Here is a 13501-nt window from a genome sequence, read left to right as displayed (position 1 = left end):
ACATGTTTAAAAAGGTCACCTCTGAAATGGGCCGTTCAGAACAGCTGCAGGTTTCTACGTAGAACCTTGCTGTCACTGAAATCGACCAATCGTCATTCACTGTCATTCACCTCAGGCTGCCTTCTCGCTCTAGCTTGTAGTCAAGTCAAGATTTCAGCTCACCATTCCGATACCTCCTGGCGATTCTGGCTCCTACATATAAGTCCGAATAACCAATCCTAGAGCAGCCATGTTTTCTATAACTTTGGAGTGACAGTGCAGTGCGGCCGCTCCCCCACATGGGATCGAACATGTGGGGGAGGGGCTACACAGTCACTCCAAATACTGTCGTGGCTAAGGTCTAACCTTTGAGTGGCAACACAGCTTGTTCATTTCAGGAGGAAGGAGAAGCTCCGGAAAAAAAAGAAAACTTGCATATCTAAAATATGCCCCCTTTAAGTACTCACAGGCTTGACAGTTATAATTTCAACCTCTTTAATTACAAGTTAAACATGTACAATACGCCATACATTTTCAGGTCTTCATCAAGAGGAGCAATCATATACAAAGTTTTAAAAACAAAACATCACTATCAGACAAATAGTGTTCAGCCACAATAAATGAGGTCGAGTCAAACTACATGTTGAATTTCGTCGGTTCTGCATTTTTTTTCTTACATATAGAGACTTTATCAATGAGCCAGACAACATAGAACTGTCAAACTTCAACATGTTGTTTGATGCTTCCTATTGTACAGTAAAAGTTCAAATCCAAGGACACAGAAAAAGAGCCGCACATTGAACGTAAGAACAGTTTTAACAACCTAATCTAGTATATTTACATGCTGGAACAAGCACAACAGATTCCTGTGAAATCATGGCGAAAGTGAAAGAATAAGTGAGCAAGAAGACCTTCATTTCTTTAAGGCTCAAACAATGCTGGGAAGTCCAAGGAATTTGTTTACTTGATTTATTAATTTGTTTATTTTTAGCGTGGGACATTCTAGCCTTTGGTATGGCAGTAATGATCATGTGGGGAAGTGCAGGTGGCATCGCACCAAATATCAGCTGCTCCCTTGACGTTCGTTCTCAAATGATTACTTATCCAGATGACAAATTTGAGCCCAGTATGAAACAAGAATTTGTCGTCCTTCTTACAAGTTAAAGATCAGATCAGTTACTTAGAGGACTGAAATGTTTAAATAGTCTATAGAGTTAGTGACAACCTGCATGCAAACCTTTTATTACTTGGAAATCACAGTTAGATCTCTAGCTTATAAATATAATGGAAAGATTCTGACTTTGCGATGACCCAGAATTGCTCCTTTTTACCTTCCTGTTTCTCCCAGTGGGAGTTCATCAGAGGCCAAAGTTATGTTACTCCCTTGGCTCCCAGATGTCTGGCTGATTGTTGCTTTGTTCACATATCCTTGAAGTCATGATCTATATGTGTGCAGGAGGGAGCCCTCAAATCCTTTATCTTAGTGCATCAAATTTCGCTGTAACTGTTTTGCACCCTGAATTCAAAAACGCATCCTTCTGCAAATGATGTATTTGTGGGTTTGTGTGTTATGACTCAATTAAGAATAAGTTGCGCCTTTGCTGGTAACGTATCATGTCTGAGGTTGCAGCACTTTGGAAAGCAGGTCCCAAGAGAAATCTTTTGGGCGGTTGTAGCACATTTGCCCTTTTAAGCCACCGCATAAACAAGATTGCCTGCTAAATCACTTCAACTTAGGGTTTGTTTACTAATGTAAAACACAAATTTATTATGTAATTTTCTGCGTCTCTAGTCTATTGTTGAGATTTGACATTAAGATGAATGATCTGCTAATGGGTAAATAATTAATGTTGCATTTTTTAAAAGGGAAATGATTTAATTATTTACAGTCCTCCCTCGGTTTTAAAGGAAGTGATTAAAATGTGTGCAAGGACAGGGAGGGCAACTTTAAAACCCTCTGCAAATTCTTTCCTTCCAGCTGTCTGAGCCAGAGAACAGAGCTCTCTCTCTCATGCGCTCTCTCTCTTGTGTATATGGTTGTGTTTACGTTAAATGTCTACATTCGACCATTCTTGACATCTCCAATAGCTCCCCATACATCAAACAGAAACACATCAGGGAAAGCGAAATCTCCCAGAACGGAGTCCAAGGCCTCTGCAAAGTCATCAGGGTTCTTCTTGTCTTTGCCCGCTTCCACGATGGTGGTCGCTGAGGAAAAGAAAGGACGGGACAGATTAGTTGAAAACTGTGACTGTGGATTTTGGATAAGCAGCCTAAGCCAAGCAAGAGGCACCGAAAATATCGGTTATAGAAATTGGAAATTCTTCATTAATATTTAGGGATGCACGATATTGGATTTTTCGCCGATATCCGATATGCCGATATTTTCTAATCCTTTTTGCCGATTGCCAATTTAAATACCGATATATTAGGCACATTTTTTTTCACCTAATAGCAGAGAACATCAAGTCTCCTCTGTAGTGGAATTTATATCATGCCTACTCTTATTGTAGTGGACAAAAACTGCCATACCGCAGACATCTTGCACCGTTCTTCACGCTTGATGGAAGAGGCAAAAACTGACCCTACTTTTACTGCACCTACTACGGAGACATCAGTGATCGCTGACGGACTCTTTTTATCGTGTGTGCGTCCATGAATATGTAAGTTAGTTTTGCACTGATGTTTATGTTACACTCTGTTAGCGTCGGCTTTGGCTGCAAGTGTATTTTCAGCGTGTTCGATGTTAAGTCCGGTAAAATGACGAGAATGTGAGCTAACTTCTATTCATTGGCTACAGCTGAGTGCCGAGTTAATGTCGCAGCATTACATCAAGCTTTTTTAGGGAATCATCGAGCATTTAGGCAGAATTGAAGCGTTGTTTTATCGGCGGAAAATATCGGCAGAAAAATGACATATCTGCCGATGCTGATATGTCATTTTCAAGCCGTTATCTGCAGATACCAGTAACGTGCTGATAATATCGTGCAGCCCTTTTAATATTATATCACAAAGTGTCTTTTTTAAAACAAAACAACATTTTGAATAATACACACATTTAAAATGAACATGTCTCTCCCCAAAAAGTGTCTCTTGCTTGTATTTTGATGTTTCAAAGACGTGGCAAAGATCGGTCAATCATCAAGCAAAGTGAAATGTAATCTCAAGCCTAATGTGCTGTCAGACTATGTACATCCACACCCATTCATTTTTCTACACCATCTCAGTAGTTTTTTTTCCAAACAGCACAAACTCTAAAAGAGTTAGAGTGCTAACCAGATTTCTGTGTCTAAAGATATCTGAGGGAAAAGCTGTCTTGGGTCCCACATTGAAACATGAAATCTTGTTGGTCTGTGTTGTCTCTCAAAAACAGTTGACCGTGAGAGTAAATCATTTTAAGTTTTTCTCACATATTTGTTATAGGATCAAGTCCAAGTCCAAACCAACAGCAGAGGGGAGAGCAGACAAGAAACTATCAACCTATTTTAAATTAAATCTGGAGCCAAATGTCTATTTGTGAATCGGGTCATTGGCCTTGGAAGTCTGGGAAAGAGCAAACCCACTGAAGTTCCTGATTTTTCCAAGGAACTTCGCCAAAGAGGGGGGGGACTCCCTCCTGCAATAATGCTTAATCTCTCTGCTTAGTGTTGTTGAGTTTCCTGACCTTGACCAAAAACAGCTTCTTCAAAAACTACTCACCCAGCTCCAGATCTCTGATACCCATGTAGCTCTCCAGCAGGTCGTCCACCTTCTTAGTGGCCCGTTCTTCAAACTCATTCTGCTGGCAGAGCGGAAGGGAAAACGCAGAGGTGTGAGTGGAAATGTGGAGGCGTCCATCTCTAAATATGGTGATACAAACTGTGAGAAAGCACATCCACTGGTGCCAGAACATGTCAAGCCAAGAATATCTTTGGTTAATGTTATCTTGAGGTTGTAAAATATACTAAAGTTTGTCAAACATTTCTCTAAATCAATTTTGACTGGGAGGTCTTAGCTGTTTACTAATCAACTGTTGTACATTTTTAGCCAAATATAGAAGGGATATGGTCTGTGGATTTTCGTCATTGTTGGATGAAATGTTAAACATCCTGCATTGAAGTGTACAGTAAGAAGCAACAATCCCTCCTTTGAAGAGGTCGCTTCCAACAAGCTAAAATGATGAGGATTATGTGTGTGTTTGCACGTAACTGGGGATGTTACTTTGGGTCCTTTCAGTTCCTCAGAGTCCAACATGGGAACTCATCACTGCTGTGTGTGTTCTTGCGGTTCTTCACACGATAAGTGTTTACATGTCAATGACTGAGAAAACCGAAAGTCATTGTCCAGCAGAGCGTGTGAAACTCACCACTTCCTGAACGGTAGCAGCGCCCTTGGAGCGAAGACGCAGCGTCTCCCTCCCGTTCACCATCTTGCCCTCGTTAGATTTTGGTGCTCTGGTCCTCATTCCGATCATGTCTTAACGCACAAACAGGATGATGGGGACTGTTAATCAACTTAAAGAGACAATCTGAGGGACTGTGTTTACAATTTGTCTTTGTGGTCAACGTTCCTCTCCTTCTTTGGAACTCTTCTGTGCCTGTTCAACCATTTTGGCTCTAACTGTAAATTACAATGATTTCCAACACACTGCTTTGCTGCCAGAAAACAAAACTCCCTCCAATATATATCGCCTATGAACATTTTCACTGGGAAAGTCAAATAAAAATCAATCCATTTTTTAACTGGTCATTTCTCCTCTGTTAACCAGGACCCTCTGCTGCTTGTTTTACAGTATATCTTTTTAATGAGTCAATCCTGGCATCCTCTTTTAAGAGGTTTGTGGCTTGTTAGTCATAGATTTTGAATCATTTTTGATTTTTATTACAAACCGTCTGATATTTTTAGGATGTTTCCAAGTTCCAAGGAAGAGTTCTGTAAGGGAGTGAATGGGAATCATGGATTTCCAACTCATGTGTTGTGTTAACTGATAAGCCTAATAACTTTGTTTGCCTTCTCATGTAGTGCTACCATCCAATCAAAGCTCTAACTTCCGATTAAATCCAGTGTAATTTTGTTTAGACCTTCATGTTTTGAAGATGATTTATTCTACCGACATTGATGATGCTTTGACTTTTTTTCCTTGTCCCACCAAGAAGTTGAAAGTTTTTGATCGAATTTTCTCCTTCTGTAAAATGGATCACTGTCAGATATGGTATAGAATTATAGAAAAGAAGAGCTTTGGTGATCTCTATTTACAGATTCCACATAGAAATGTAGTGTGTCACAAAAGCCGTTTAGTGTTCAGATTTCCCGACTTCCTCGAATGCATCAGATCGATCCAACCTCCGTTCAACAAACGAGCATTCTGTAAACAATGCAGCACGCGGAAAAGGACGTCTTGACTGGAAGTCGATTATCGCTTATCGCTGCTACACACCCAGCATGTTCACCGTTGTCCCCAGAGGCTATATCGTCGCCAGTCTATAGCCGATGGGATCCGAGATTTGGTGATGTATTAACTTTTACTCTTGCAACTCCATCATATAAATTTTTAACATTTAGATCCGTCCAATTTTAGACCAAATACTTGCCAAAGTAATGTCATTGCCATATCCTAGGCTGATTGGCAAAAGTTAGCATGCTAACACACTAAAGTAAGAAGGTGGAGATGGTTAAATGTATACCTGTTTAAACTGATAAAAGGCAATTGCGGGAGCAAACGTCCCAGATAACCAGACGTCTCCGGTTGGCTCTGGCTGTAACTCTTTGATTTTCCTCGCTGACGGTCGCTTTCCTTTTTAGTTTTCCTTAATCTGAGCGTCGAATTTGTTTCCTTTTCTCTGGATTTTGTCTCATTTTTGAAGTTGTATCTGTAGTCATCGATCTTTTCTTTGTTTATTCAGCCATAATAGATAACTGTTTACTTGCAAAACTTGCAGAGACCGAAAAACAGCTGCTTGACTCCGCCTACTCTATCTGGCAGATGGAAAACACGTCACTAACTGGACACCGCTCATCAGAGGGCCATAGGCTCAATCACCATTGTGTTACCTCATTCAGCGATAGACAGTGACTTAACAGGCATTTATCTAAATGAAATCTTCACGATTATTACTTTAAAATCTGCATATTAAAATGTGAGCAAGACAGCGTGCTGATGATAACATCTAGAGTAGCTCAAAACACTTTGTCACACAACGAGCGTAGCTGTAGCTCACATTCTTTATAAGACATTTTAAATAAAACTGTTTCTCATAGTTATTTTTAAAACCCCCTCCTCACGGTCGCCTGAGGATGCACATCCATTTTGACTACTGGTATCTCTGAATCCAAAGGGGAACTGAACCCTTATCTTGAGGGAGGTCAGAGGTCAGCCCCCACTTGGTTTGGAAGAGAAAAACAGGAGGCAAAATGTGTTTTCCCTCTCTAAATTCATCTACATGACCTTGAAAAGTTGCATAAAAAATATACACCATATAACCTTTGTATAATCAAAGTGCAAACTTTCGTGGTTGAAAAAGACAAAAGCTCCAGAACAAGTGAGTGAGTAAGCGGGCGCTATAGTTGAGTCAACTTTTTTTGCTGTTTCTTAATGATATCAGTCGGCTTGGCAACAAAATATGATCCGTGATTGCTAGTAGGAAGTTGAAAATGGGTTTAGTTTCCTGTCATCCATTTAGAGAAGCAGACTTGCCTCTTTCCTGATGTAATTAATGAGCCACTTGATGCACTTCTGATTGGATATTTGTCATTAGGGAAATGGAGAAGGCCTCATGGGGAAAGTTGCTGTCCGGATAAATGTTAAAAGGTCAAGTGCATGAAACTTAACATTTTTTAAATAAAATCAGGCAAAATTCATAGGAAGAAGCCAAGTTACCCGTTAGTGGCTTAGCTTTGAGCGTAGACAGCAGATATTTGTTTATGCATTCTCATGGATGACAGATAATGACTGATATGGACGTGCCCTTCAGGTTCTCTGGCAACGAGAAAATACAGTGAGAACATTGTGATCAAATATTTAGGTTCTCCGGCGTTGACTGCTGTGTGACTGCAGAGCGTCTGAGAGACTGAAGCACTGTCTCTCTTTCTGTATGTGTGTGCGTGTGCTCGTGTTTTCAACACATTGAACTAGACATCCCTCATAGTGTTACATCACGTACACATCTGTGCACAAAACTTAGGTCCGCATAATCTTGCCTGTTTATTTTTGGATTGGGGTTAGAAACTACTAGTGCAAAAGTGTGTGTTTGAGTGTCTGAGTGGTTCTGCCGGGTTATGTCTGCATTACTATAAAAGGCAAGCTTGATTTCTCTGTCTATAGTTGAGTTGGAAACTAAAAACAAACTGTAAAACACTGGTGTGTCGGAATGACTTACAACTAAAAATATGTGTTATGTTCGTGTTTTGCTTTTTCACTGTTTAAATATCTTTACTGTGTGTTTCATTTGATTATTAAAGACCCCTTCAGAGCAACTGCAGCCATAGAAAATCGGTTTTGCTGCCTTAATACGGCTAAATCATTGATTTTAATTGAGTTTAATAACTTCTCCAGGCTCATATCCTGTACTCTGACTATCTCCTTATATCTTCCCATCTTTTTCCTGTTTGGATGATCAGATATGGAAAACTAATGAAATCCACAAACCACTGGGGCCAATCATGGACACCAGAGGCCTCCTGATTGGTTGAGATACGCTGTTGTGTCTTGCATGGGGACAGTTTTTAGTGCTTATGATATTAAATCTCAGTGTTATGAACCATCCGACTATTTTACATGAAAAACATTGTATGCTCTTTTCCACTTACCAAAAGCCTTCTTGGGCCCGACCAGGCGCAGAGTGAAGGGAATCCCTCTCGGCTGCTCTTTAAGCATCTTCGCCACCTCATAATGTCGACACCCCACAATGCTCTGGTCGTTGATGGCCTCGATGTGATCGCCAACACACACCGTCTTCAGCCGGTCGATGGTGCTGCCTTCCTTTATCCTCTGACGGAAACGGATTGAAATGATTCACACGTTTAGACAGCCAGATTACCTTCTCAAAATAAGGTGACAGGGCTTTCGTTCTAAACTGTAAATATCAATAAAAGGAATTTAAAGAGATCCCTGAGGATTTGTTCACCTTGATGAACGCATATCCAGCGCCGTTGTCTGTGATGGTGAGGCCCAGTGCGTCTTCCGTCTTTGTCACCTCCACCTCTTTGGTTTCCCCTCTGACGTGAGCGAAGATGAAGTCTTCCAGGCCGATCTGTCCGCCCAGCAGCTTCTGCATGTCCACTTTATGAGAGTTGAGGGTGCAGAAGAGGATCTGAAGGGAGGAAACGGACCAACATTTGACAGTGAGCGCTTGTGTAAATAAATTACCACAGAGCACCACCGTTAAACAAGACGATCAGTTTTACTAAACTGTGTGATTCAAGGGGCCCAGAGGTTGCTTTCTAAAGATAAGTCCATTTACGGAAGCTGTGCATCTTATTTACTCTGTTTTCCTGTGATAAAGTGTAATTTCCGTGGTTTTTTTCTTGAGTTCAGAGCTGCAAAAGCCCGAAACAAACAAAGAAATAGGCGGAACATTCTTCATTAGCGTGGGGAAAGGCAGCATGGTATGTTGATGTCTGTAACATCACGGTGACAAGTCTATCTTTGTTTTCTAATTCGCCGTTATCACGACAAAAAGGTTTGTTATCTTAAGATAAATAAATCCATTATAATGGGAAAACAAGCTTTATTATCCCCAGAGTAAGAAGAGAAAGTCAAGATCTAGGGAAAACAATCTGAAATTATTTCTTATCACAGCGAAGGACGTAAATAAATTGTAAGGATGAAAAAATGTTAGAAAATACAGCATTTTATTTTTTTCATAGTTCAAGAACAAATTTCCACGTCAGTTTGCCTTTGGTGAAATCTTTGAGATTGTATTGATGTTATGTCACGATATTGCTCTGTCATCCCTGCAAATGATCTAATTAAATAATGCTGCATCTTTGGTAAAAGACAATAATACCCAACTAATTAACTTGTGATGATTGCGTGCCTTTACCTTCTGCTTCATGCTCTCCCTCCTGTGCATGACACAGTAAATGTCTTTAGCTGTGCTGTATACAGAACAAACAGCAGAGGGCAGAAGAGCCAAACTATCTGATTCTGCTGTTGTGGCCATTTTGTTCTGAGCCATGAATGAGAGATGACTCATGGAGAGAATTTGTATATTCTGAGATAAAGCCTTCAGATGTCCATCATGGCACGTGTTCCTGGTTGTTGTCGGACTCGAGTGCTTAAATCAAAGGGTTTTTTTAAAGGGTAATGGTTGAATAATCAGTGTGTCACATCATTAGAAGTAGCTTACACTTGGTGCATTTAAAAATAAGCCAATAATAAGTCGCATGTTATTTAGTCTCAGCCATGTTTTAGAGTAAATGTTGCCTTTGAGATCAGCATTTGCACGTTGACATTGCTGCATTGAACATGTGACTCTCATATTACATCTCCTCAAACTCTGGCTGACTGTTTTTTTTATTATAGTTTATTAAAAGTTTAGAACTGTAATATTATGAATATATTTTTCAACACTCCCTAAGGCCAAAATATGTCATTCTGAATCCTGGGGTCAAAGTTCACGTTTGCCTTCATAATCCAAAGCGGAAATTGGAGATAACCTGTTTGAACTGTTATCGCACTCGGGGCAGTTCCTGGTAGATATTGCTCACACTTACTCCTTTGGCGTGCGGAGCGGCCTGACTGCAGTCCAAGGTTGTTTATTGGCATCGAGCTGTACTGTAACTTTATGCTGCTGCTGTTCGGTCCACAGGAGGTCAAGGAGACTGCTGTTCTTCTCACTATCACCACCTGACTGCAGGATGTTTACCATTGGAAGTCTGACTGCAGTTCAAGGTCTGGTAGATATACAGCTACAAGTATTATTTGAATGATATCTGATTATTGAGCAAAACCATTCAAGGCATGCGAACCTGTCTGTGTATTTAATCGTTCTTCTGCAGTAGATAAAACCTATAAAACTAACTATTATGAATGTCTAAAGTCTCTAATTCAATTGGACAAGAGTTACCAAAGATATTAACTGACATTTTCCTCCCAAAATAGGTAGACCACGTTTCACACAATCATTGCTTAAAGTTGCCTGATACGATCTTCACGGTCTGTATCATTTCATCTCCACTTATTCATGTCCAACAGGTGATAGGAAGAGCCTTCACGGTGGCCTTCATAACAACACTGATAAGTGTTAGATAAGGCCGATGTCAGATACATATTGTTCTGTTGCTGAGTGTGTTACCATAACATGCAGGAGGCTAATGCTGCAGAACAGCAGCAAACATCTACCATCATCCTCACTTGAATTTTTTTAAAGTTATACATTTCTTTCAGTCTTTCTTGTATAATATTGGAATGCTTACAGAGCACCTTTAGTAATGAAGAAATACTGTGATACTACTTCTAAGTATAAACCAATCTCTGCAGAAAACTTACCACAATTATAAGACAGGAAATTGCTTGCCTACACCAAAAGTCTTTCTCTTCAACTCCTAGTACCTTTGATCTCTCGACTGTTGCATCAGTTTCCAGCTGGATGAATGTCATTTGAATACATTGGATATAGAAATTTGGTTTTGTATGATATCTGCATAGAAGCCTTTATCTCAAACAGCCTGTGGCCTTTGGGTGTGCTGAGGATAAAGAGCAGTATCAGGCTGCAGAGAGCTTTGGAGGCCCTGACCTTGTAAAGGTAGTGACTCGACATCTTCTCAAGGATTCTAGCCTTGTTAGCGGCTGCCTGATACAACCTGGTCATCTATAGTGCTGTGAGTTAACTATTTAGTCCCATAATGTTGTACAATTGTTTTGAAATAACTAATAACATGAAATTTCCACAGAAAATTCATTAATTTGTTACAGAAATGAGGTAGTTATTAAGGGAAACTGGTATTTTGGGTTATTTTAGAGGGTGATTTTCGACCTCAGTCCTAGGAGGACGCTAGTCACTTCTCCAATGGGCCCTGGAAAAACCCGAAAATTTTTTAGACGATCCACCGGTATATTCTCGTCGTATTTCAGATTCTGTACCACTCTGAGCCATTGCCTGCAGCGAACAATGTCGCTGACTGGAAAACGGTAGTATTTCACTCCAGTGTCTCTCGCTGTGTTCCTTTCAGAGGGAGGGGCGCAATGCACGCTGGGTGTTGTAGGACTGTAGAATGGGAAAAACCATGAGCTGTTTGTACAACTTTCTCCACAGCTATGGCGCCAATTTAAAATATTATTGCTTCTGTCGATTACAGAGAACACCAGCTTTGACTGACAGTGGCTTTTTCCAGGGGCGGATTGCCCCTTTAATATGGGAACTCCACCATTCTTATACACAAGGTTTCCGGGTCATTTGGAGTTCTAGTCACGCAACAAAAACAGCTGATTTTTAATGTCTTATGTGACTCTGGAGGAACTTTGCCAAATAATTCTTTTGATGCCATCTAGGGATTACCTCCATCTGGACACCACAAGTAACCAAAGACAGCCTGTGTTTTAAATTGAGTTCAGCTGTCGGAAAGGCCCGTCTGTCTGATGAAATATTCCAATGATAGGGACAGTCATTTCCATAACTGTTCAGTCAATCTGGAATTTTGATCATATTTGAATCAACATGACTTTGCAACTTTTATCTGTTCTTTTAACCTACTTTCTTTTTTTAAACTTTCAAAGCTGAATTTTCATCATTTGTTTTTTTTGCTCTGAAGTCACGTCCACTGCTGTTGTTGTGTGTCTGGTGTTGTCTACAGAACGTTATCTGATTGTTTGTTTCCATTATTGATCCTGATGTAGCCCAAGAGTACAAAGTCTGGCAGACAGTAGTGAGGCCAAATGGTCTTCAATAGTGCATCATGGAAAAAAGACTAGAATGGAAACCTTACACCTATTTGCAGTCGGCCTGAGAGACCACAAATGTAGGACAGGAATAGCACTACTTTTTTTTTCCCTCAATCATTTCCCACAAAACTGGAAATACAACTCATCATCCTATTCATATTTGCATGCATAGTTAACTGTGTTTGTTTTGTACCTCTGAGGGGGAGATGTTGAACACTTCAGCGATCTTGGCGTATAGCTCCTTGACGTTGGTGAACCCGTGGATGCGGCCTGTGGGACTCCCATGAGCCAGCTGCGTGTGGAAGATGAGCCTGGGTCTCGGGTATTCTGGCGGCCCAGGTGGAGGTGGTGAAGGAGGAGGAGGAAGCGGAGGCGCTGTGGGCTCCACACACGCTTGATTGTGGCTCTGGGCCTTCTGGTCCTCCATGGCCTCGTCTCCTGCTGCCTTGGAGTCCTGCGGGCTCATAGCCTCCCCGTTCTGCATCGGGCCCCGGCTCAGGTATGGTCCTCTTCTGGGAGCCCCGGTGGTGCACTGCTCAAAAGGCAGAAACTCTGTCCTTCCCCCTCTGCTTACCTGACCGACCATCCAAACAAGCACCCAGAGCTGTGGGGTGAGGATGAATTAGTGATGAGAGTAGCCTGGTAACCGTACCTGGAACAGGCCAGCCAGACCCTGCTGGTAGAAACCCAACACCCTATGAGTTGAGGATTGAATGTGTTACACCTGAGCCTCTGGCAGCTCACGCAGAGAGGACACAAACAAAACACATCAGGTAAAGGTTTCTTCATACAAGTGACAGGGTTAAGACGCTAATCCCTGTATCAGTCTGGCTGCGAGACATGCTGCACACGCACACAACTCTGAATATGTGAACATACCTATGAAGTGTGAAAACGCATGCATATCTGCAAAATGACAGCCGCTCAGAGATGGCCACAGACAATGACCCAGTGTTGAAGGTAAGCTGATATCACTGGGTTGGGAATGAGGTGCTCCCCCTTCGCTGGCCTCCTTGAATGAAATTGGCTGTTGCCTGGGTGAATCCTTAGTGATGCAGTGACCTTTCTGACCCCACATACAGGAGATGACTCTTAAAACTGACAAACAGATGTTTAGGTCAGGTAGGTATCTTCTTTTACCCAGCAAGGTTTGATATTCTAGTTTTCTACCTTAAAAAAAAGTGCGTAAACGTAACAGAGAACCCCTTAACAGAGCGACAAATAAGAGCCCTGATACAACATAATGTATATCTTCCTCATATGTATTTTGGAGCGAGAAAAATTATCCTATTCTTTAAACCAAAAACATAAGCCAGTCAGTATACTAAATGAAATAGTAGGGATGCACGATATTATCGGCATCAGCAGATATGTCATTTTTCTGCCGATTAAACAACCCTTTAATTCTGCCTAAATGCTCGATGATTCCCTAAAAACACTAGACGCAATGCTACGACATTAACTCGGCGCGGGTGTGCATGCGCACTGCCTGCACCACGCCTCTTCCGTCACGCGTAATGAAGGGTGCAAGATGTCTGCAGCACGGCAGTTTATCAAAGTTTCCAAAAGGGACAGCAAGGTTGATTTCATGTATTTGTTCTGCGCAATAGGTAAAGTTTGTCTTAGTTGTGGCTATTGTCAGGACTGTCTCAGGGAGAGCTT

The 13501-nt window shown here is 41.2% G+C and overlaps 1 protein-coding gene across 1 annotated transcript; it reads right to left on the bottom strand.

Moving 5' to 3' along the window:
- Window positions 1-2035: 2035 nt before the first annotated feature.
- Window positions 2036-12323, bottom strand: gipc3 (GIPC PDZ domain containing family, member 3). The gene is made up of 6 exons (XM_069680402.1): window positions 12033-12323; window positions 8082-8267; window positions 7765-7945; window positions 4325-4434; window positions 3679-3760; window positions 2036-2187 (listed from the first exon to the last, which is right to left on the bottom strand). The coding sequence occupies exons 1-6, from the start codon at window positions 12321-12323 to the stop codon at window positions 2036-2038; spliced, it is 1002 nt and encodes a 333-aa protein (XP_069536503.1).
- Window positions 12324-13501: the final 1178 nt, after the last annotated feature.

Source organism: Semicossyphus pulcher, unplaced genomic scaffold (genome assembly GCF_022749685.1).
Source record: "Semicossyphus pulcher isolate SPU_LCO1_2020_fin unplaced genomic scaffold, fSemPul1.0.p SCAF_4, whole genome shotgun sequence".
NCBI lineage: Eukaryota > Metazoa > Chordata > Actinopteri > Labriformes > Labridae > Semicossyphus > Semicossyphus pulcher.
Note: the sequence above shows the minus strand (reverse complement) of the source record. Positions and strands in the feature narration are given on the sequence as shown.